This window comes from Podarcis melisellensis (assembly GCF_964234715.1).
Source record: "Podarcis melisellensis genome assembly, chromosome: 8".
NCBI classification, from domain to species: domain Eukaryota; kingdom Metazoa; phylum Chordata; class Lepidosauria; order Squamata; family Lacertidae; genus Podarcis; species Podarcis melisellensis.
The window spans coordinates 51364268-51390786 of NC_138540.1; the positions used below are offsets into that span (position 1 = coordinate 51364268).

General features: G+C 39.5%; 1 protein-coding gene across 1 annotated transcript in view; it reads left to right on the forward strand.

Annotated features, from left to right (window-relative positions):
- Window positions 1–26519, forward strand: part of NFATC3 (nuclear factor of activated T cells 3) — a 52340-nt gene that overhangs the window by 2036 nt on the left and 23785 nt on the right. Inside the window, exons 2-3 of the mRNA XM_081920269.1 lie at window positions 11837–12959; window positions 18976–19138. Of these exons, the coding sequence (XP_081776395.1) occupies window positions 11837–12959; window positions 18976–19138 (1286 nt within the window). The remainder of the gene's footprint in view (window positions 1–11836; window positions 12960–18975; window positions 19139–26519) is intronic.

Here is a 26519-nt window from a genome sequence, read left to right on the forward strand (position 1 = left end):
ATATTTCATTGATAAAGCAAATTTCAAATGGTCATTAAGTGAGCTGAACTGAGGATTCTCTAGCCAGCTTTTATTTGAATGGTTGGTGCTTTTACAAACTGATGTTAAATCAAATACCAAACTTAGCAAATTTAAGCCTCAAACCAAGAAGCCTACTGGCAGAGCTGGCATTCAGACTATTTATTTGTAATGTGGTTTGTTAGTTCCATAACTTTCTGGGAAGTCACTGGTTTATGATTCTGTTTTCTGGAGGTGTTTGGTTTATTTTGGGCAGTTTCTTTAAGGTACCGGTAGTTTATTTATGGCAGGTGGGATAACGAAGTAATTTAGTGTATATGGTCTGTAAGAATTATGCAAGTACTGTAATGAAAAGAGTGTAGGAAGTTTCTATCCTCCAAGAAAAAAATAAAGAAAAATAAACAACTTAAACACAAGAGAAGTCAACTACCAAAAAAAAATAAAAAATACAACATTCCTCTGGGGGACACAAACCTGAACAGACTAGTCTGCTATGCCAAAGGCTATGCAGTAGTGTGAAAATGGAGGAATTGGTGGTGAATCTGTCAAGCTGTTGTCTTAGGAAGTAAACTGCTTGTGGAAGATAAATACATTATTTACTCGAGTTTAATGCTCCATCAAATCTAATGCACACCTCAGTTTTCAGAACCTTGAAACCAAAAACATATTTGTTGCCGAATGTAAATGTGCCATTGAATATAATGCACAGCTTAATTTTTGCAACGTTATTTGGCCAGAAAAAGTGAGCATTAGATTTGAGTAAATACGGTATATTCAAATCACCTTGGCCCTCAGTGGTCCTGAAAGCTGCATACCTAGAATTGAGGAATCCTGAAGTGCCTTAGTGAAATAAGTGCAACAGGGTCTCAATATCATGTGCGTGATGATTATGAACAAGCTGCAAAAAAGGAAATAAAGAGCAAGTGTATGAAGGAACTGAAACTGGCAGTATTTTGATGAAAGCCTCTGTGAAGATTATTGACATTTTGAAGCAGTTTACTTCTAAAGAAGAGCACAGTGTAAAATACCCTTTTATCATTCAACGAATCCTTGACCAAGTTATATGTTAGTGATGGACAAAAGTAATCTTGTTTGTACTGTGTTGTTGAATATTTGTATAACGTGCATAGAACTTGATTATGGGCACAATCATAGAACTGTAGTGTTGGAAGGTACCCCCAAGGGTTATCTAGTCCAACCCCCTGCAATGGGGCTAAAGAATCACAGACAGCTAAAGAATCACAGACAGATGGCCATCTAACCTCCCTTTGAAAACTTCCAGTGAAGGAGAGTTCGCCACGTTCTGAGGAAGTTGGTTTCAATACAGGCAGACTATATGGTAATCCAGTATTAAACTGTTTAGTGCCTTAAAAGTTAATTTGAGCATGGAAATGCATTGTTAGCCACTTATTTTTGTGAAATGAATAACTTACGAATCTCTTAAAACATAGCATAACCACATACCCCCAAGAAAAAAATGAAGGAAGCAAGGAATAAGGCTAACGCTTTAGGATGTTGGTGAAGATGATACGCAAATAGCACATGGCTATTTTGGGAAGTCTAGTTTTGAAAATGCACTTCATGTTTTTAAAAATATACTAGAAAAAACTTTAAAAAAGATTGGCAAGTATTGTTGATTCAAATGAGCTGCTTCAACGTGATTTGTTCATCAGGTTCCACCTATATTTCAGTATTCTTAATCTTTAATTGACTTGTAAATTAGCTGCATTCCTCATAAGAATTCCCATCAGGTGAATAGGCATGGACGTTTTTCTAATTTGGAATAGTTACTGTTATTAGTTTATTGCTTGCTTTTTCAGAAAAGTTATTTGCAGGGTAAAAATAAACATTAAAACAAGAACCTAAAATGCTTACCCCATTAGAAAGATGAGTAGAAGAAGAGGCAGTAAACCTATCTATGGACCCCCCAAATTGAGGAGCAAAAGCCTGGGTGAATAAGAATATTTTTTCCTGGCATTTAAAAGCAGATAGTGATGCTGCCAGGCTTGCTTCCCTGAGAAGAGCATTTCTCCAAGCTTCTCCCCTTCATTTAAACCCTACGACAACCCTGTGAGGTTATGCTGAGAGGTAGTAAGTGGCCCAGCAAGCTTCATGGCCAAGTGGGGATTTAAACTCAGGTGCTAGTCAGACACACTAACCACTATATCATACTGACGTTAGCAAGTGGCAATTGCCATAACTGTCCTTTCCTTAACACTTGCGAGATTTCTTTCCTTGTGTTCTTTAAAGTCTTCAGTAAATTTGTACATACTGGCTGCCACTGTGCAGCTCCACTTATGAAGCACCATTGCAAGTAGCACAAAGGCAAATCCTCTGCACTAGCACCTCATCATTTTGTTTTGCTTAATTTTACTTTAATATATTTCAAGTTTTGTGTTTCCTTTCATTTATAAAAGAGTGCACATTTGCTGCATGTGTGGACAGGATATTGTGCATTGGAAGGGAACTTGCAGGAATATGATGTAAAGTTGAGCCATGCCTTGTGGTGAAAGGCTGTGTATCTGCATGCAAGTGATAGAATCAGGAAGTCTTTAAAGATAACTCAACTGGGACGCTATAGGTCCAGTGTAACTAAAGTAAAAGGTAAAGGTACCCCTGCCAGTACGGGCCAGTCGTGTCCGACTCTAAGGTTGTGCGCCCATCTCACTTAAGAGGCCGGGGGCAAGTGCTGTCCGGAGACACCTCCGGGTCATGTGGCCAGCGTGATGAAGCTGCTCTGGCGAGCCAGCACCAGCGCAGCACACAGAAACGCCATTTACCTTCCCGCTATAAAGCGGTACCTATTTATCTACTTGCACTTAGGGGTGCTTTCGAACTGCTACGTGGGCAGGAGCTGGGACCGAAAGACGGGAGCTCACCCCGCCGCGGGGATTCGAACCGCCGACCCACAGCGCCACCCGCGTCCTGCCAGTGTAACTAGATGTTCCTTAATAATTGGATATGAATAGAGAGATTTTAGAGTTGAGATGAACTGTTTTTAAATATTCCTTTTCAGCCTGGATAGGTTCCCCAAACACTTTATGGCTAAAATCCATACAAATTACAATTTAATTAGGGACACGGTGGTGACATGCGTGTTGGGGGAGCAGTCTTTGGCCCTTAGAAATTGATGCCACAGTCCAGGTCCCAGGCTTTTCCCACCAAAGGAAAATGGTTTAAAAAACTAAAGATTGACTCAGGGACTGGGTGATCATAAATTTAAACCCACAGAAGTCTTCCCTCTGTTGATCTTCTTTCTTTATTCTTTTTTTGGTGATCACTTGTAGCTGTGTAAGATTGTCTTCCATGAACACAGTCTTAACAGTGAGTCCATAAGTGGCTGTGGAGACCAATTCTGCATCCACACATCCTTCCACATTGGGGACATAGGTTTCCAGGTGGGAGTTGATCATGGTGAGGGTTTGCCAAATGTGCCTTCCTCTTAGCCTGTTTTTCCGTTTCGTCCTACAGTCTTCTAGACCCTGTCATCACACCAGTATCTATATACCAATCCTTTGTTCTTGTTAAATACTGTAGAATGTTCTTACTAAATATGATTTTTGGCAGCAAAATGTGTTTAACTGGCTAAAATCAGGTAGCTATGGTAGTTCATCTGTACAGAATTCAGAGTTATAAAACTGGTATGTGCAGAAACCCATTACTGACAGTACTGCTGAAAGAGGCTGCTAATAAAAAGAGGACTGAGGCTAAAATAGCTTGAACTGTTTATGTATTGACATTTTGTAAAAGTTCAAAGTTATTTATTGGAAGTGCAAGGTTGTTTTTTTGGCTGCTCTTTGAGGATTGTGGCAGTTTTAATGGAGGAAGGGGATGAAGAGTTTGACAGGGTAGTATTGTATTTATAAGCTCACACTGCAAGCTTCTTCATATTGTAAACGACTTAACACTTTTTGTGGATGACTACTTAAAATAAGCCCCACATAATTAGTTCCAGTGTTAGTCTGTTCGCAGTGATTGTTGCTGCCTTTGTTTGTATCTGTCCATTTGCATTTATGAAAAAAGTGCCTTACATAACACACACGATATTACCAAACTTTGTGCAAATAAAGATGCAAAATTTCCTTGAATTCTGAAGATAGGGAGGATAATGGTGGTAGTTTGTTTAAATGCAGAGAAGGAAAACAAATCTACAGTAATTGCTTTTAGCTTGTATTAGGAATAGGTATCCTGAATAGTATTTTGCATACTTATTAATTTTACTTTGTTCAAATTACTATAGCTATGCATGGTATATATCTTAACTGGACCTGGTGAAATATGATAGCTTAAAATTTGAGCCTCAAAACGTTTCAGTCACCACAGAATGGAGGAGAGGGGAAAGTGGTTTGGTTCACGTGTCCTGTCAGACCATAGTTAAAATAAACTGTAGCTTAATGTGAATGTGCTGCATGCTGGCATATGGCAATCAAGCTACTGGGAAACAAGCCCATGGTATCACTTGTATCATCTAGACCAAGACTTGTGACTTTGTCTCCAAACCATGAGTGAAAGGTCTGAGTTCGGATGACACCACATGCTACACAGCATGGCTTTCAGGACCAGGCATCGGACTTCCCATACCCCAACCCAAATAATAAGAGACCAGATCCCCAGATACCCCAGCGTTTGTAGGGGCATGCGGAAACTACAACCTCCCCTCCATCCAAAACAAAGGATTGCCCCAATGCCCAACAAGTTGTGATGATTGCTATGAGGTAGGCAAAACCACTGGGTCAGTGTCAATTAGCCCGATGGGCATAGCAGCAGGAGCAGAGGAGGAAGGAAGCACCCATTATTTTAGCAATGCTTGTTTACATTAAGCCATAGTTTATTTTAACAATGGTTTAATGTGATGTACAAACCAGGCTAGCCTATTGGATGAACTTCAGCTTTCATGGCATGCCTTCCTCTTCTCTTAGATTATTTAAGAGGAGAAGAAATGGGGCAGATGATGTTGATGTGGATATCACATTGGTTGTAGGAGTTAAAAGTAACATGCCTTTTCAAGTCCATGTTGTAATATTTTATGAAAGTATGTTGCTTCTTTTAAATAAACTTTCCCAATTTACTTGAAAGTAACATGGATTTTCTTGAGAGAAAAGTTGACTGAGTTGCACTTTTGATAACCCTTTAAACACAACACGGACATATTTGTACATGTTTTGAAAATTACAATAACTTATTGCCTTCTGTTACCCTTTTTTAAAAACATGGTTGTGACTGCATATTTAAAACATTCATATCCTGCCTTTTGGCCTCATAAACTATATGGTGAAGTATAGAGGACGTAATTCTGAGAACAAAATAAATATGATACCTGTTAACTTATGCACAAATTAGAAACAGCAGCATCATTGACAATAGGCATATATTTTTTAAAAAAAATTCTGGAAGCAGGTGAGGAGGAGCTGGTGGTGGAATTTAGCATGATGAAGTTTCCTAAGTGAGCAAAAGAATCTTTTATCCTAGTTAATTAGGAGGGAAAGCTTTCATGTGTAACTAAAAAAACTGTGGAGATAATGGCCATAAAAATGTTTTATTTAGTGCCATTTATGTACCTGTCAGTTTACAGAGTAATGTAAGCCAAATGAAAGCTCCTTGTCTGTAAGAGCTCATAATTTAAAAAGGGAGAGGAAGATCAAGAAAGAGTAATAGGATGATTGTGCAGCAATACAGTTATATATACTTAATTTTTTGTGGAATGAGAGGTTTCACAGAAGAGTTGGTTGGGAGGGATTTAAAGGATGGATTCATGCAGTGTATGTATCCCGGGAGGTAGCACCAGCAGGAGGGAAGGCCTGCATGGGAGAATGATATTATTTTAAGTGATCAGTAGGTCTTTAGGTTGAGGTTTTGTTTCAAGGTAGTAATTGGGAGGTATGATAATCATGGGCAGTGATATCTTGGAATATGAAGCTTTTGGAGAGCTTTAAAATTAAGGACAAGAAGTTTGTGCTGGTTGTTGAAGAGGACAAGATGCCAGTGAAGCAAGCTGAGGCATTGCAAGGTCTAAGTAAGGTGAATGATTTGGCTGCCTTATTCTGGTTACAGGTGGCTGAGTTATAGTAAAAAGTTAGAAAATATGGTTGCAGTAATCCAGGTGGCCAGAATGTTCTGGATTGGTCTTGCCAAAAAACAAAGGTTTTGACATGTTATAATAGGTACATTCCAGAGGAAACGTGGTATTTGAGTCTTATCTGAGAGACATGTGGCTGTATTTTGCTACCCTAAACAAGCTTGAGATGGTCATCATGACACTACCAAACTTCATGGTGGGGAAAACTGAGTGTTTCTTGGGTGAATGAGTAAATAAAATAAAATCCTACTTGAAATGGTTTTCTGGAGAAAACCAGTGGAACTTGATTGAGAGAGAGACTGTAAGACTAAAATGTTGAGCAGGTGCCCAAGAGCTTGGTGTATTTAGAATTCTAACTGTTTTCTTGCACAACTTGCCTGTTTTGTATCACTTTATAAAATACTTAGTAATTTAACCAGCTTTTAGTTCTTTTTGTTTATAAATCTGCAGCAGTGAGTGTTATCATAAATGAAGAACAAAACACAGCCCTGAAGATGTTGGGCATTTGGTTAGCTCATCATAATTTACGTAACATATGGACTTATTTATCTCTTAATTTTTAGTGTTCCTTATTTTGTCTGTAACGAATACAGTAAGCTTTCATGTCTTGCCTCAGATCATTGCAGAATAAAAGTTATGTTTATATGAGATAAGGATTGTTTGTGTTTAAAAAACTGTTTGAAAATGAAACTGACAGATACAGTTGAGGCAATTATAATTAAGTGAAGTTATGAGCCAGTTAATAGAATGGTTGAATTTTGGAACTGGATATTGGGATTCAAATCCCAGTACAGCCTTGAATCTTGGAGCAAGTTATTTCTTCCAAGCTTTGGTTTTTCTATAAGATTGGAATTGTAGTGACTGACTTCCTAGTTGTGTGGGGTGCACACTAAAGTTGGTAGAGACAGAAATACTGTATTGAATGCATTGGTCTGGTTTGTACATCACACTAAACCAGGCATGGGCAAACTTGGCCCTTCCGCTGTTTTTGGACTACAACTCCAATCATCCCTAGCTAACAGGACCAGTGGTTGGGATGATGGGAACTGTAGTTCAAAAACAGCTGGAGGGCCAAGTTTGGCCATGCCTGCACTAAGCCAAAGGTAAACCATAGAGAGGTGATATGCATAACTTGTAAGCCAAACTATGACTTAGCAAGGTCATGTGATCCACTTTGCTCCTTCCAAGTTCTTTTTACTGTTGCACTGTACTGAAATAAACTAAGGTTTGGCTTGAAATGTTGGCATGTTGTCCAAAAAAGGGCTTGTGGCTAAGTGTTCACCTCATTCAGTGCTATTTTTCTGGAAAAAGAGGTACCAGAACTCATCATGAATGCCTCCCTTGCTCTCTTTAATGGCAATGGCACCCACCTGAGAGGTGCCAGAACTGAATTCCAGTGTGTTCCGGCTGAAAAAAAAGTCCTGATCTCACTAATCATGATCTGTTTGTAGGGGAATTTAAGAGAAATTTGTTGAGAGAGTTGTTGGCATACCCTAGGGGTGGGTATCTTAGCTGAGGTGTTTTTCTTGCTTTTAAAACATGTTGACAAGCACTATATTCATTTGTGTAGTTGTGACTTGCAGTATGTGAGGCATGACTTGCCAAATGCTAGTAAAAGGCACCTTTTAAACAATTAAAAATTGGGTAATGTAGTGAAAGCCATACATAATGGAGAATAATCACTTGAACTTTCTGTTTAAATTTTCATGTCTTTTCTGCACTATAGATGTACAGTGAATGTGTTTTTTTGGGGGGGACTTCAGAGAGGTTCAGTTTGTTAGTTAAGGACAGAACAGAAGTTGCTTTAAGGTTTCATCACCATGTGTCACAGCTGTAAAGCAAAGGCTGTAGGTTGAGGAATTGGGCAGGGAAAGGATCCTGTTACTAGGCAGACTTAGCAGCAATGTCATATTTTCTGGCACAGACAGTGAGAGCAGTTTCATTTTTCATCTGCTCTTGGCTAGCATCTCTGTAGCTTGGAGGGTAAATTGGGCAGGACAAGCAAACCACACATATAACATGTCCAGGTTCATACATAATGCTAAACAACAATTAAGGTTATTAAGCCAAGAGCATCCCATGGATTCTTATTTTCCAACAGACTATAGTTAATAAACCATAGTCAAGATGCTGGATTGGGTTTTCATTTAACACCAAACCATGGTTTAACATTGTGTGTGAATCAGGCCAATGTGTAGGTGGTTTCTTTGGACTCAGTATTCTCAGAAAATACTATTATGGAAGGAGAAGCATATCTGAGATGGAACACATCCAACTAAGGGAGATGCTGATGTTCTTTAATAGTTGTCAGCGTTTGTTGCTCCTCCAAGGTGTCTTCTAAGGCTATAGTATATCTTACATTATAAAAACAGTTACCGTATTTTTCGCCCTATAGGACGCACTTTTTCCCCTCCAAAAATGAAGGGGAAATCTGGGGGCGTCCTATGGGGCGAATGCAGGCTTTCGCTCAAGCTTGGAGAGCGAGAGGGTACCCTGAAGCAGAGCGCCTTGCCCGCCGGACAGACATCCGCAGCGTGGGGAGCACCCTACGCTGCGGATAGCAGCCTGTCACCCGGCGCGAGAGGCACCCTGAAGCAGAGCGCCCCGCCCGCCAGACAGACATCCGCAGCGTGGGGAGCACCCTACGCTGTGGATAGCAGCCTGCCGCCCGGTGCGAGAGGCGCCCTGAAGCAGAACGCCCCGCCCGCTGGACAGACATCGGCCAGCCCCACAAGCTCGGGGGACAGCAAGGAGGCACAGCGCCGCCATCCCGCTGTTCCTCAACCTGGTTCGGTTTCCCCGACCTGGTTTAGGGGGGGAAATAAAGGGATTTCCCCCCCCTTTATTTCCCCCCCAAAAAACTAGGTGCGTCCTATGGGGCGAAAAGTACGGTACTTGATCATGCAGTTCAATGTGAGTTTGTCATGTCTGGGCTCAAATGTGTGGAGGAGAGGACAATTTGCTTTTATATGGCAGTTTAATTACTGTGTTAGCTTCTGTGATAATGCCAAAACATTAGGCTTCTGGATTCTTGTCTAGAGACTGTATAGTAATATTGGCATTGTCTAAATTTATTTGATAATATTTTCCCATTCCATTCACCCTCATTAGTACAAGAATCTAGAAAATGATGGTAGTTATAGTTTAGCAGTATCTGGAGGGCTGAAGGTTCCCCACACCTGATTTATATGAAGTCTGCATTAACTTTTGTGCTCAGTGATTCAGTTACATATATGCACAATACAGGCAGCGAGCGATTTAGGTGTGTCCAATTTGTGCTTGACTTCGCACAATGCGCAGCACACTGAACTTGGAGATGACCTGAAAACCTCTCAAAAACATCACAGAAGGGATAGAACTGGTGAGGGCAGGGATGGGACAGGGCAGCCTTACGCAGGCCCCACCAACATATGTGCTTCCAGAATGTAACCCCCATGTGAATTGGTTGCCTGTATTACATATTGTCTAGGTCAGGCTTTGTTGCTTTAATAGCAGTCTGTGCTGTGAAGTTGAATTAGCCTAACTTTACATTCTGGTGTGCCATCACCAACAAAAGGTCATTTGGCATGTGTATATACAAACAATGGAAAGCTCAACTTGGCACTTCTCTGACACTGGATTAGCGCAGAGATTATTGTCCTAAAAGGCCATGTCCCTTAGTTGTGCAATTCCTCTATGGACAGCACCTCTTTGTAGACCAGAGTTGGAGAAGCTTTAGGCCTCAAGATATGGTTGGACTCGAACTCCCATAATTGCTGACAATTGATCATGGTGGCTGGTGTTGATGGGTGTTGGGAGTCCCACAACATACAGGAAGCCACAGGTTTCTCGTCCCTGGTGCGAGCCATATATTTGAGTGGCAATTTTACACGTGTGTGTGTTCCAACATGTGTATACACAGTGGGGAAGGCAGGAAGATTCTGACCAAGTATATCTGACAGAAGTACCCCACATATAAGGGCATTTGCCCATGGTCTCTATTCAAAGTTTCATATTCATTCTCATACAGAATAGCATTCTGTTTTAAGAATTCTGCAATGTATTAAGTGGCCTTAAATATACTGTGGATTTGCTGCTGCTGTGTAGATTATGTTCTCTAATGAGAAAACATCAGTTTGTTTAAAAATGCATGAGGTTTGGTGCTCATTTTGTTGTAGCCACATTTTAAACATGCATTTGTTGGCCTTTGTGCTGGAAAGGGTAGCTGTACAAACCAGTTAGACCTTTTTTTGATCAGGATATACTAGGAGGAGGAATATTTCAAATCTTGGTCTCAAAGCTACAGGCACATTTAGCATTTACACTGTACAAGTGAGAAATGTGTCAAACAATGTTGAATGAGCAGTTATATTGTTTGTTTAGCAGCAGCAATGACATTCTGCTGGTATTGTAATTCATGAAATCAACACTATCGTTTGAATCTTTTGTTCACAAATGTCTGTTTCACTGAACTGTAAAGTTATAGGCTCTGTTTCAAAGTGATGCAAAAGCATATTTTAGTAGTACAAGGCCTTCTTCAACAACAGATTCCTATATTCCTGCTGTTTCTGGTTGGGACGGCAAGGAAGGGATTGAAAGCATCACTTTCCTAGTTTAAACTAATGCTGGCAGTAATTAATGAATCAAATTATGTATAGACTTTAACAAAAAATATTAAGATAATATTCCCAGCTGATGATATACCGTATTTCTCGCCGTATTTTTCGCTCCATAAGACGCACCTAGTTTTTAGAGGGGAATTGCAAGAAAAAAAATATTCTTTAAAGGGAGCGCTGAGCAGAGCCTGTATGCATCCCAGGCTCTGCTCAGCATTCCCTTTCACGAGCCATGTGGAGCCTGTGTGCGGCGCTTGCAGGCTTTTCCCTGAGGAGGGAGAAGCCCGCAAGAGCCGCACACACGCTCCGTGCGGCTCGTGAAAGGGAGCTGGCTTTTGCGGGAGGTAGGGGAAGGGACAGAGGGATGGCTCCCTTTAAAGAGCGTGGAGAGCGTGCTTTTCCCGTCTGCCTCCCGCCTGCATTTGCTCCATAACATGCACACACATTTCCCCTTATTTTTTAGGAGGGAAAAAGTGTCTTATGAAGCGAAAAATATGGCACTTCTAAGCAAAGCTGCTTTTTTTTAAAGATGCTGCCCAGCTTTAGTATGACCTTCAATAATTGAAGTATTTCTGTTGCCATTTGTGTGATCTGCACTATGTGCTGAGATCCTTTAGAAGTAAAATGTGAAGTACAGTTAGGCTGCTAGGTTTTTTTAACCATGCTTTGAAAGAACACACACAGAAAATGAATGTGCATGAATCTGGTACATGTGGTTTGGAAAGGATAGGCTTATTGTTTTTTGTTTTTAAATAGTGAGTATTTTCTGCCTTGAAGGATAGGGCAGCTTGTCTAAATAAAATAAGTATACTGAAGGAAGAAGCTCTTTTTCTGTAGAATTCAAATTTTACAGGAAGCTAACAAACTTGGTACTGATCTGATGTTGCCTTTTTATTAATGAATCAAACTTTTTTTAAAAAAATTGAATGAATTTTTGTAATGATTTGGTTATATTATATTAATTTTATCTCCTGTGCCTTTCTTTTATATTGCTCTCTTAGTATTTTGAAATGTTAACTGTTTTGGACACTTTGTTGAAGAAGGGTAATGGAATTGCTAGAAATGTCAGCGTAATGAAAAATTCCTAAAACAAAGTATTTAAATAGTTTTCCAAGTTACAATAACTGCACTTCAATGTCTCTTTCAGATCTTGAACCTGATGACTGTGCTTCTGTGTGCATCTTCAGTGTAGATCATTCATCATCTGTAAATCATCCTATTTGTATCCCTTGTCATGGATTTCAGTCACATCATTCTCCTTTGTCTTCGCCTACTAGACTGCAGGGTCATAAAAGCTATGAAGGAATGTGTGAAGTACCACAATCCAAGTACAGTGCACTAGGTGGTCCTAAGACATTTGAGTGTCCTAGCATTCAAATTACATCTATTTCTCCTAACTGTCATCAAGGAATAGAAGCCAGTGAAAATGAATTGCACACAAATGGCCCTCAAAATGAATATATGGAAAGGCCTTCAAGGGACCATTTGTATCTTCCTCTTGAGCCATCTTACAGGGATTCGTCCCTTAGCCCAAGTCCTGCCAGCAGCATTTCCTCCCGAAGCTGGTTCTCGGATGCCTCCTCTTGTGAGTCGATTTCTCATATTTATGATGATGTGGATTCAGAACTGAATGAAGCTGCTGCTAGATTTACCCTTGGATCACCTTTGGCATCTCCTGGAGGTTCTCCAAGGGGCTGTCCAGTGGATGAACCCTGGCAACAATCTTATGGATTTGGGCATGCCTTGTCACCTAGACAATCTCCTTGTCATTCTCCTAGGACTAGTATCACAGATGAAAATTGGCTTAGCCCGAGGCCAACCTCAAGACCATCATCGCGACCTACATCACCGTGTGGGAAACGGCGACATTCTAGTGCTGAGATCTGTTACGTTGGTTCACTTTCTCCTCACCATTCTCCAACTCCCTCTCCAGGACATTCTCCTAGGGGAAGTATAACTGAAGACACATGGCTAAATTCTTCTCTTCATGGTCTGACTCCTGGCCTTTCACCTTTTCAGTGTTGTGCAGAGACTGACATCCCTCTTAAAACACGAAAGACCTCTGAGGATCAAACTGCCATTATATCAGGAAAAATAGAGCTTTGTTCTGAAGAACAGGGTAGTTTATCACCATCACTTGAAACAGCAATAGATGATAGCTCTGGAGCCCAGCATATGTTAAAAAAAGACTTGTCTGGTGACCAATTTCTTTCTGTTCCTTCACACTTCACCTGGAACAAACCAAAGCCTGGCCATACTCCTATCTTTCGGTAAGTAATTGTGGGAAATGGACTACTTGTGCTGTTGTCTTTATATGTATATATTACTAGAAGTTGATACACTGTAATACAAGATAGTAAGTCTCTTTAGGCAGTTGTATTCCTAAGGTATTTTGTTGTAAACAAATCACCTAGTGCCTGAACATTATATTGCCTCACAAATTACAACTAAATAACTTGTAAATCATTGAATATGTGTAGAGATAATTTGGCCTAGACACAGGCCTCAATCAAGCATAGTGCTAAGCTATTTAAAGTTTCACTTCCAGTTTTAACTCTTCAAACATGGATAAACTGTGGTAAATCTTAACTATGGTTTAGGGAAACAAATCAAGCCATGGTTAATTTATTTCCCATGGCTTATTTCCCCAGGCTATGGTGAAAATTAGTTAAGATAAATAAGTTTTGGATTTGGATATAACAATAAATTGCAAACACTTAAAAATGAAAGTCAAAGTTCCTGATCTCTTTGTAGCCTTGCCAGAGAATTAGAGACTAATGAAGAGGGCGGGAAGAGACACAATGCCATAGTTTAGTGTTGTAAAAAAGGTAAAAAGGTATAAAGGACCCCTGGACAGTTAAGTCCAGTCAAAGGTGAGGAAGCCGGCGTTTGCCCACAGACAGCTTTCTGGGTCATGTGGCTAGCATGACTAAACCGCTTCTGGTGCAACGGAACACTGTGTATCTAAAGCAAACCACAGTGACCCAGTTCACATGACATGGTGAGCCAAACTATGGCTTAGCATGACTATGCAAACATGGACTTCCAGAGAGGAGCTTGCAAATTGACTGCTGGTTGGTGCTGATGGTTGTTGGAGTCCAACAGTATCTGGAAGACCACAGGTTGCCCAATCCTGCTCTGTACCCTTCCAAACTGTAAACAAGAAAGTACATATGCTGCTGTTATGGTACTATACTCTGTTCTTTGCTAGATGTTCTACAGATGTAGTGTAGAAACAGATAGGAATTTCGCCTCTTATATCTCCCCCTCCCCCTTTTCTCCACCAGAATGTAGCATTTTCAGAATCTTACGATCAAAGTAGGGCACATCCACACCATACATTTAAAGCACATTTAACACATATTTTAAGCACATGGCTTTCCCCCAATAACCCCAGGAACTGTAGTTTATTAAGGGTGTTGGGAATTGTTGTCATGTGACGGGTAAACTATAGTTTCCTCAGGATTCTTTTTTGGGGGAAGCCCCCCCGCCCCAGTAGTTAACACAGCACCCTTTTGGTCTTTCCGATATTCAGCTGGGCAGCTACACAAATATATCCAATTAGGGACTTGAAATGATAAGCCCCCTTGTTGTTTTGAACAGTGTTTAGCAGTGCCAATTCCAGAGATTTCAGTATTTGCTGTCCAGACATTTTAGTAATTCAGCAAAGTCCAAAACTGCAACACTTTTTCATAAGTCCAGCGTGTATGCTAGAATGACCCTGGTTCCCAGTATCCTCTCCATCATATTATTGAATTAGATATCTTCATTTGAAACAGTCTCATACGCATCATATACCATTTTTGCACAATTTTAAATGTTTGCTCCCTCCTACTAGATGATATGGATTTAAATGGGAATGTTAGTCACATAGAATTCCAGCAACTGCCTTCAATCAAAATATTATTCTCTCTTACTCTCACATCCATTATAGGCCCTCTGCAGTGCCCATATCAATGTTTAAAAGTAGTAATTTGCATTACCACATTTTTCCTTGGTTGGTTGCTTTTTTCAGATAATTTCATCTGGTCCATTGAAATTGATGGACAAGGCTAACTTGGGTACATTAATTTCAGTCGGTTTATTCGAAGTAGAATTTAGTTGGACACAGCCCGCAGAGTTTATGTTGGGTATGTTGAGCCCACTCTTCTCCTTTAGATCTCCCTGATAGAAAAATGAGAGTGCTTTAAATAATTCCTACCCATTTCCCTTCTTTTATCAGTGCAATGGAAAAAATTGGATATTATTACTTAAGATTTGTTTACTAGCCAGATGTCTGAAATCAGAAGGCTTTTTTAGATTTACTCTGATTTTGAATTAGCAATTCAACAATACTTTAATCCTTTTAGGGTTATCAGTCATGGGTTATCAGCCATAGCTATTGGTGACTGCCTAAACAGAAACAAAGCATATCTTAACTATATATTGCTCAGTAACATTAGAAACTAAGCTATATAAACAAAGCCTTCAAATATATTTGTTGACCTGGGAATAAGTGTCCCCATAAATTCAGCAGGTACCTTTGAAGTTATTAGGTGTTAGAAGAATAAACAGTTTAATGTTTACGCACCATCTAATGGTTCTTTAAAAATGCAGTTATGTTTAAGAAGTTAACACAGGTGCGTGTGTTTGCCCTGTGGTGTTCCGATTTTCAGTCTTTTAGCAGTGGCAAACATTCTGAGACCAGTTTAAATAAACTTTGGTGCCATGAAGCATTGGCGTTGGATCCTGAAACCACAATTGCTTTGCATTTTCCTAGAAACTGGAGCCAGAAAGACAAACTTACTGGCTGTTGGAGCATCCAAACTTCCCTAAATAAAGCTCCATGTTCAGTTACCAATGTAATAGTGGAAGATAACCTACACATACAGTGGTACCCTGGGTTAAGAACTTAATTCGTTCTGGAGGTCCGTTCTTAACCTGAAACGGTTCTTAACCTGAGGTACTGCTTTAGCTAATGGGGCCTCCTGCTGCCGCCGCACCGCTGCTGTGCGATTTCTGTTCTCATCCTGAAGCAAAGTTCTTAATCCGAGGTACTATTTCTGGGTTAGTGGAGTCTGTAACCTGAAGCATCTGTAACCTGAAGTGTCTGTAGCCCAAGGTACCACTGTACTTGATTCTTCAAAATTGTGTAGTGCAAGGTCAGAGGCAAAAGAGAGAGAAAAAAAAACCTTGAAATGAACAGTGTAGGCTAAGGCAACATTTGCGATATAAAGGTAAAGGATCCCTGACAGTTAAAGTCCAGTCGCGGACAACTCTGGGGTTGCGGCGCTCATCTTGCTTTACTGGCTGAGGGAGCCGACGTTTGTCCGCAGAAAGTTTTTCCGGTTATGTGGCCAGCATGACTAAGCCGCTTCTGGCGAAAACAGAGCAGCGCACAGAAATGCCGTTTACCTTCCCACCGGAGCGGTACCTATTTATCTACTTGCACTTTGACGTGCTTTTGAACTGCTAGGTTGGCAGAAGTTGGGACCGAGCAGCGGGAGCTCACCCCGTCACAGGGATTCAAACTGTCGATCTTCCGATCGGCAAGTCCTAGGCTCAGTGGTTTAGACCACAGTGCCACCACACATCCCAACATTTGCTATACTTTGTGTAAACAGGTTTGGGGCAGTTGATGCTATTTGCCTAAGAGCAGCAAGTAGCCTGACATGCAGTTTGACAAAAGAACTTAGGTTTAACAATATTGCCCCTTGGAACAGGAAGCCTGTTTCTCAAGGTTAGAGCTGTAAAATAGAAAGAGTTTTGTGGCTGATCAATCTGCTCTTTGCCCACTTGCATGTTAAAGCAGTAAACACTTTCTGCATTAGCTTTGCAATGCTTCTCTTGCTTGGTATTCCTTAGCCAGTTCTGCCATAGATGCTGGGCACTGGTAACTGCTGTGCTATCAGACAAACAAATATTTAAGTAATAACCATAGTCATTAGTGTTTTAAGTAGGCAAATGAAATTCTATGTTCAGATGCTGGATTTACTAAGTGGTTGCCATTTTTTATATGGACTAGTTTTAGTTGCAAATAATTTTTCTGTCCTGTGAAATTGGATAGGTGTCTTGGACCAGTCAGCTGGGTAACTTTGAGGTGGTAGTGTATATTTGTTTTGCTTTTCATAAATGAGATCAATTTAGTGTAGCACTCTTAATAGTACATTGACCACTCACTGAAGGCTTCTCTTGATGGTGGGATATGAGAAATACTAATAAGCAAAAAAGGTTTTTGGGTAATGTTCTCCCTAATGAACATTTTAAAAAATTGCATCTTTTCTCTGATAGTTTGTTTACTCAAAAATACATTGCTAGCAGATACGCTTTTTACCTTGGTCCCCTCTACTTATTTAAAGTTTAGCTCTTATTTTGAGTAATGCTGACATTTCTTCTGGTATTTTTGTAGGAATTCTCAGTGTTTCATTCTCTTTCCTCTAATGTTAGAGGAGAAAATAATGATGAATAATGTGTATGCATTTAAATATAATACAGCTGCTATTATTGTCTGCTATTGACAGAGCAGTTGCCAACAAGTGGTGATCATTCTAATAAGAACTCTCATGATTTCTATCAATTTTGATAATACTATATTTGTATTATTTATTCATATATGCCCTTGCAGCTTGGGTGAACAAATTCACCTAAGTTTACAAGAAATGCATGCTTTCCTCCTTGGTTTTTCATCTTCTGAAACATGGAAAAAGGTGGATGGTAAGATGACTTAGCTAATTAAGGGTTCTGCTTTTAACCTAGAAAAGGCTGCATGGATTTCATTAAGTTAGGAGGACAGCACTTAATTATGGAAGGTGATCTTAAGTAATCCAGACATCTATTAAATCTGTCTATTGGGAAAGAGGCAGTCATGGCCATATTCAGTAGGCTAGGGTTTGCAGGTGTCTGCTTATGCTCCATAGGAAAGCTTAGGCAATCACTGTATTACAAGCAGCAGTCTTTCCATGACTTCAGAAATGTGAGTTTTACAGCCTGGCTAATGAATATTTTGGAATAATGCAAAAGTTTACCGTGGGGAGTGAGGCTTAAACACCATAGTTATTGGCTTTGTAGTATTCTACTTCATTGAAGAGTGAATTTCAGATTAAGATTAATAAGAATTATGGTTCTGAATGCATGTTTAACTGCTCATGATGGTCACATTGTATTTAAAACAGTTTAAAGTACATAACTTTTAAAATTCGATCCTGCTATGTTTGTTTGACCCTGCTTAGACTTCTGTTTTGTTTTGTTAGCCAATCTTTTATTTATAATGCTACAATAAAGATAAGTAAGAATCCCTCTATGGCTGCTAATAACATTTAAAAATTGTTTAAACATCTTGAAAGACCAGTAACAATAGAAAGCCCACATATGCATTCCTTAGACTGAATGATCAGGGGTTTTTTAAATAGAACTTTTAATGTATTTAAATAAGAACCTAAACTTCAATAACGCATAAGAACAAAAAAGGGGGAAAAAAGGAAAACAACAAAACTGAGTGAAAACGAAAATTAAACTTGTACACAAATAGTACAAACTTGGGTTGCTTCATTCACATTTCCTGGAAAAACCTATTATTGGTGTTGGGGTAGTAACATTTTTAAAAATACTTGTTTTATTTTTAAATATCAGGATATTTTCTTTGAATGATCACATAGTTGGGTTCAAACTGTTCCACTCTTCTGATCAACTCAAGAAGTGAAATATGTCCCAAGTAGGCTTCTCTCATAATTCTTAGTGGGTGAAGTGGTTAATATGAGAGGAAGTGCTGGCTGTGATATGCTGGACTAAAATATATATTTTGGATGGGCTCACCGTACGTGGAATGGTGAGGGAGGAAGGGGACACCCACCTAGCCAGCCAGATCAACTGAATTAACCCTGGTAATCAGTGCAGTGAAAGATGTCACAGCCAGATGGCTCTCACATCTGACCAAAGGATACAGGGCTTCTTTTTGAGTTAAATTTTGCAGAGGAGATTGGGTGAGGACTTCTGCATGCAGTGAAGGTTTATGAAAATGCAACAAATGTCACTTTTGCACATGGTAGTCTCTCCTCATTCATACTATGTCCTTTTCATGGTGGCAATTGCCTTATAACTGACCACATTACCCTTGTCCAATGGTGGACAAGGTCCACCATTGCATGAAATATTTTACTGTATTCAATAGATTTTTATTCTGTTTGATTTTTGTATGCTCGCTTTTATTACTGTATTTGTAGTGCTTGCTGCCCTTGGCGCTGTTTAGGAGTTGAAAGTGAAGGGTATAAATGTATTAAATAATGAAATCTGTTCACTTCTTGTTTTTAGCACATCTTCGTTGCCTCCCCTAGACTGGCCTTTGCCTACTCAATATGGACAGTGTGAATTGAAAATAGAAGTGCAACCAAAAACTCATCATAGAGCACATTATGAAACAGAAGGCAGTAGAGGAGCAGTAAAAGCATCAACTGGTGGCCATCCTGTAGTGAAGGTAAAAGATGCTAATATAATGTTTTATCCGTGAACTACTGTTAACTTTGAATGTTAATGAAGATTGTAATAGAGGTGTGTGTTGAATGATAAATTTTGAACCATTTTTATCTTGCTCTCCAACCTAAAAAGAGTCACATGGCAGCTTGCAAAGATCAGTTCCTGCTCTCAGCCTTGCAATCTAAAGGCATGGCACTGGTGGAATGGCTGGTTTCAGGTGACAAGATGGAGGGAGGAGTCTGATGAAGGTGGCTTCTCTGCAGAGCTGATTGGGTCTCAAGATAGGAAAGAAAACCAGATTGCCAAGAAATTAGTTTTCAGAAAATTACAAGTTACGTTTGATAATAAGTGAAACCATACATTATGTTTATGCTCTGTTAGTTGGGACTTTAGCTTGCTTACTTTGTGGATTGTGTTTTTAGTCTAGAAATGCGCACAATTAGAAAAAGCTAGTTTTAATAGATGTGATAATAGTTGTTTGTCCTAAAGAATGAGATGGAAAATGTAGTAGAGGGTGGTACTTTTTGTTAGAAACTGTCTGTAGGGCAGGGGCATGCAGGATATCAAGTTCCACAGAATATGCCATTGAGGAGAGTGTTGTTCCACTTAGTTCCTTCTTGTGGGCTTCCCATGGGCATCTGGTTGACCACTGAGAACAGAATGGTGGATAGGTGAGTCTTTGGCCTGATCCAGCAGAATTCCTATTGAAACTAATTAGGCATCCTGTCCTATGAGCAGTTTCCTAGCAATAGGATCCACACTCCAATCCAGAAAGCAAGCATGACTTGACTGTGTTTGGGAATTTTGGTAGGAGCAATGACTAACACCTGCTCAACATGTCCTTTTTATATACCGTACAGATTACTCGCAATTTACACACATTCAACTTTTCAACATTCAACTTTATGTGCTTAGCATGAATGAATGAGGCATAAAGGGAGTGGGTGTCTGGGGAAAATAACTTTGGCAATCCTACCTGCCATTGTACCCATTGTGTTTTGATTATATGCAATTTTGGCTTTATGGGCTACATAACTCCAGTGTAAGCTGAGAGTTGTCTGTATAACACAAGTGGGCTTTGAGATAAACGTAATACCATCTATATGAAAGAAGCACTGGGATTTTTTAAATTATCAATTCAGGTTGGGAGATGGGAAGGAAGAAATTTCCTAAATTGTATAATTTATGTAACAATTAAATTAGTGGAGCCGAAATAGTAGCTTGTTTTACTTCCCTGGATAGAAATATTGAAAATGAAACAGAACCCACAGATCAAGTTCAAATTTTAACAGTATTAGAATACAGCTCTTACTTTTTTAAAAAGCAGCTGTTTATCCAAGTAAAACTACTTCTTTTTAATCAAGAGGGCAAACACTCCCCAGGTGAAGAGTCTGGTTGTATTATATATTATTATCCTTCCTCTGCTTCTTTCAAATATCTTTTTTTTTAGATTTGCCATATGTATGTAAGACTAGCACTAATTAGTAGGTATTGAACTGCTTTGAAAGTAAGTTAGGATGTATGTGGCATTTCACCCCCATTTGTGTTATTCATGAAGTTTATATACATATATGTGCTCATGCACATAGATTCAGTAACTGATACTGAAATGTATGTGATCTATAAGAGCTAATGTAAAGGGATGGCAGCTCCCCATGCAGGAGATACACTACTATTGCTTATCACAACTAAAACTCAGTTGCTGATCTGTACAGTCATTGTTCAGTCTCATTTTGTGAAGAGGGAAGAAGTTGACTGGTTTTCAGTCTGTACAGTTTTAGTTAACTGTGCTGTCGTGCTTTCTTGCTCACCAGTTGGTGCTGGGCACACCAGTCCTTCCATTCTCCCCTTGCCTTTGTGTGAACTTAAGTTATCCAGAGAACTTTTATAACTGGACAGCCTATAGATATAGTTACCTTAAAGTAAATAAAAATGCTGCTGTTCTAAGAGATTTACCCATAGTACTATTCTACTGTTTGTCCACTTTCAAGTGTGCATTAATGTGTCCAATTTATGTGATCATCTCTTCTATTTCAGTCGTGCAGTTGACTTTCTGAGTTGCTTCTACAGTTTTGGGTTGAGAGAGATGCAGTCTTCAAAAAACAGTCTCTGTAAACAAAGTCTTGAAGCAGCTTGCCAAAAGTGTAGTTTATGTGGAGCTGGGATTATTGAACTAACTTTGGATAAGCTGATAGTTTACAAGGATTTTTCTTGTTTTATAATGGTTATTAGAACCAGTTAAGTGTTGCAATGTGAGATTGCTAGAAACCTAAGCACCATGCATAGCCTTTTATAGAATAACATCTTAGCAGTAAGTATTAAAATTGGTTGTTTACAACTTTTATTTTGAAATAAGTTGGCTTGTGTGGAAGGAACATTACTAGGACCACTTCTATAATTAAGCAAAATAAAGTGTGCTGAGCTTGGAGTTCATATGAGAGCCTTTCCACAAAGCTTACATTATTTGATGGGGGCAGTATTGGGGAATGAATTTTAAGGTATTGGAAAGTAATAAGAAATATCAGTCAGGATTCTCACTGGGTGGCCTTGGACAAGTTCCTGTTTCAGCTGTTAAAGCTCATGGACTGGTGGTGAGGATAAATGAAGATAACCTAGAGTTTCTTGGAAGATTGGTGGGATACAAATGCATTGAAAATGAGATGAAATTTAGTTTAGCCTTGAATTGAATTTAGAACATTTCTGACCATAATTACTAAAGGAACTTTCTCCACTCATTCATCACAACTTGACTGTCATGTTAGTCTATTGTGCCTCTGTTTCTGGTGCCTGTTCTTTCTTGTATTTTCTTTTTTAAATAGAGGTCTCCAAGGGCTCCATCATTTATTATCAGTTTTTAGGTCCAAACTAGTTATAAAAGTGAGAGATCTGTGAACATATCGGTTGCATTTCAAAATCCTCTATTTCACTCTATTACTACTGCATTGGTAGTAGGTTTGAATCAGGGTTGTGCAGTGGAGAAAGGGAAGATTAACCCTAACTATGTGTCATCTTTCCATTTTTAAATCCCCTACCAGTTGCTGCTGGCCCCATGAAGAGAACATTAAAATGTCTTGCAGTTCCTTCATTAAGCACAAACTGATCTTGTGCCACTCTGTTTTATTTTCCCTCTGTGCATGCAGTTGGGATTTTCCTGAAGCTGGTACAACTATATGTGTTTAGAAGTTAGCACGTAATTATGAAATCTCTGGCCTGGTAGCTGGAGAGTTTGCAAGAGAATTGATAAGGTGATGTTGATGAAAATGTTGTTTAACGTTGGAGCATAATGTTTAATATTAGCTTCCCTTTTCCAGCCCTTCCATTGTATGTTCTCAAGATGCTTACCCCCAGCACCTTTGAGGCTGTTCTGTATGTTGGTTAAATACGTACAGAATAAACTGCCAATCTGCTAAAGGAGGTGGGGAGTCAAAACTAGAAGATACAAAAAATGAACTTTGACTAAAATGACTTTAAAGTTTGCCTGTTCAGTTTTCTTTGCTATATGCATGCTCATTTTATATTTTTGAAATTTTTTACAAGTACCTGTTCTGCACCAGTTCTGTGCTTGTAGCCTCCCAATCTGGATTGTGTGGGTTATTTTCTGCAAGGACCTATATAAGATGGTAACTTCAGATTTGGAAATTTAAAGGTCTAACCAAAATAATTCTAATGCTGTTTAATATGGTAACATTATTTCATTCCAAAATGTCAGTTACTAATTCAAACAATATGGTCAAAAGCTTAACCTTGTTTTTAAATTTTATTTTTATTGCTTTTCTTAAGTTTAAACAACAATGCATGCACACATATCACAACAGAAACAAAGTTTAACTTTGTAATAAAAATCTGCATGCATCTTTGGTTGAAAGCATTGTGTTCTAGATATTTTCAAATATTAAAAATGCATACATACTGATTTTCATCTCGCTTTACATAAAAGCAGAGTTATCCACCTGTAACACACTAGTACAATTAGTTTTTTCAGGGGGAAACTATTGTAGCTTATCCTTTGGTGACCTTCTCTCTTCAGCCTTTCAGCTTTAGTTTAACTTAGCATCCACTGACCTTTGCTATGGAAACGATACAGAAACACACAAACAACTTGGCAGAGTTTCCTCCATAAAGCAATGGGTTGTGTGTTACAGTATACAGTTACTAGCGGAGGGTTTTTAGAGGTCAGTAGTGACAGTGTGCTGTAACTTTTTCATTATTTACAACATTCTGTTTGATCCCTTGGGTGAAGAGCATATGATTATGTTTACAAAATGAAAGTGTATGATTGTGTTGCACATGAGTGTGTTTAGATTTAACTGGAGCAGATGCTGGTAGTAAATATAAATTTATTTTAAATATACGGTGCTCCCTTTTGTAATATTACACTTCTAGCTCATCTCCTCTCCCTTCAACCACCAGTTTAATTTACTATCTTTGTGTAAAGGACATATGGTTGCATATTCAACAGGCTGGCATTGGTGTCAGTAATCTAATTAAACTTAATATTTATGGGATGATTTATCACTGCCTAACTTGTATGAGGATTTTGGATTTTACAGAAGGACAACAATGCAGCTGTCATTCCAAGTAGATATACACATTTTCTTTCTGGAAGACTTGTAAAGGGCGAAATCGTGCAAAACTCTTCTGCATGGGTGGATTCGTAGTTAAGGAAGACGGCATTGAACAGAACTATTGTGGGGACATTGGTTGCTGCCTTACACCAGACCAGTTTATTTGTCTGTCCTAGGGCTGTCTACTCTGATTGGCAATGGCTCTTTAGGGTCTCAGGAAAAGGTCTTGTTCTTTACTTGTTACCTGGTTCTTTTAACTGGAAATAACTGGGACCTTCTCTGTATAAAGTATGTGCGCTACCACTGAATTATGGTCAAATGTCTCTCAGAAACCTTAATGCCAGGAAAAAGAATCTTGAGACAATATTGATGATAGTTATTCTGGTTTTTTAACTCCTCAGCTTCCTCTCCAAGGAGATGTACAATAAAATAGTCTCTACACAATACTGTAAAGCACAATGCAGTTGGAACATCCATTCTGGCACAACTTTATTTATTTATTTATTTAATCTATATTTGTACTGGGTGATACCTGGTTTTCAACATCATGATATATCACCAGCTAAATATGATATCTCTATATATCACAGTACATATCTGTGGTGGTGGAGGGCCTTGCTGGGCCTCCCTATGGCGGCAGAGGGTCCTGCCATACCTCGCTGCAGTGGCAGAGGGTGTGTCTTGTTTCCGCACAGCAGCAGAGGGCCTTGACGAGGCTCCCTGCGGTGGTGGAGGGCCTTAAAATTTAAGAAAGTAGTAGATTTAATAAAAATATTAAATAAACTTCCATATAATATATTTAATATATTTTCAACCAACTTAAGAATATTTTAAGTGATTTGCTAGCCAAGTTGCATCTGCTTCCCCACTCAGAGGTCTAAGTGGAATCTCTGCATGCCTAAGCCCCACTGAGTTCAATTAAACTAACTTCTACCTTCCTGGGAGCAAGCCTCATTGAATTCAGTAGGGCTTGCTTGTGAGTAGACACAAATTTGCTTGCACTGCTTACTGAAAAACACCCTCCCCATCATTCTCACAGAGTACCCAACCTCCCATTTCAGCATAAGGCAGCCAGCCTGATCTCCCCTCCATTCGCCCCCCCCCACAGAAGAGCCCCCCCAAAGCCCTCATCTCACCAAGCTCTTCCTTTATAACCAAGGGAGGGAGGGCAAGCAAGCAAAATATAGTCTCCTTTAAATAAAAAAACCCTTCCTTTTTGACATGGAGGAAAGTTATTTAGGGGAAACCAACAACGTAAACACCACCAGAAAATTTAAAAACACGCTTCCTTCTCTTTTTTCACTGGTGGGGTTGTGAGAGAAGAAAGAAGTGCTTTCCAGTTCTTTGTTTAGTTCTTTGTTTGCTGCTGCATCTTGACTCTCTAGCGGGGGGGGGGTGTTCCTCCTGGATTGTTAGCAGGTTCTACATAACTAGCTGAGTTCTAAGTGGAAAGACATGGGTGGCGCTGTGGGTTAAACCACAGAGCCTAGGGCTTGCTGATCAGAAGGTCGGCGGTTTGAATCCCTGTGACGGCGTGAGCTCCCGTTGCTTGGTCCCTGCTCCTGCCAACCTAGCATTTTGAAAGCATGTCAAAGTGCAAGTAGATAAATAGGTACTGCTCCGGTGGGAAGGTAGACGGTGTTTCCGTGCGCTGCTCTGGTTTCGCCAGAAGCGGCTTAGTCACGCTGGCCACATGACCCGGAAGCTGTCTGCGGACAACCGCCGGCTCCCTAGGCCAGTAAAGCAAGATGAGCGCCGCAACCCCAGAGTTGTCCACGACTGGACCTAATGGTTAGGGATCCCTTTACCCTTTAAGTGGAAAGATACTGGTGAAGCTGAAAGTGTTTGCTGGTTTGTGTGAGGGCTTTTCTTATCGGTTAGGAGGGAGAGAGAAACAAAGCTGGATATACCATTCCAGCAAATAATCTGCAAAGTAAAGTATTGTTCAGATGAGCTACCCCCTGGGAAGCTGTTAGTGTCCACCTTTTGTTCACCGGTATATTGCCTTGGTGAAACACTTAGACAATGTTATTTCAATACTAGTATTCAATGATACAGCGATTTATCACACATCCCTAATCTATATATCTGTATTTGGGGGGTTTTCAGAGCTAGCCCTGCAGATGGCAATAACTGTGTAAACAAAATAGATTTTTAGTATTCTCTTGAGATAAAACTTTTTTCAAGCAAAATATTGAAAGTACATGGAAAGTGTTATGTTACCATATTGTGAATGTGGGCATAAGTATTCTTCACAAGAAAGACCCTAAGCAAAGAACAGGCAGGAATTTGGTACTTTACTTTTAGTTTTGCCTAAAAAAAGGTAGAATCTCAGTTCAGACAACATATTCCTGAAAGAGCATGTGTTCAAGTGAAAGCAGTCTTGGACTTAAATGGTGGAGTAGTTTTCCTTTCATTTGCTGAGGTAGTGCTCATTAAGTACAGTAGTCAATGCTCTTTCTGTGAAGTTCCTGAAGAAATATTTTGGGCATCTGTTGTGCATCAACACAACCTGGAATTCAGTAAGTTCAAAGTGTCTGTGGGAGAGAATATTATTCAAGTGTTCAAAGATACACAGTAGTGTATAGCTGCTTATTTTGGCTGTTTTGAAACATTAATATGGAAGCAAACACTGCAGGATACAAAAGTAGTATATAAGGCAGAAACATTACAAGACCAAAACGGAATTTGTAGTCCTGTGTTCTTCCTGGAGGTGCTTCTTTTTACCATCTTCATTTTGCTTCAGCACCATCATGTCAAGAGCTCATCTCCACCCAGATGGTTTATGGTAACCTTACTAGCTTACCCTCTGGCCTT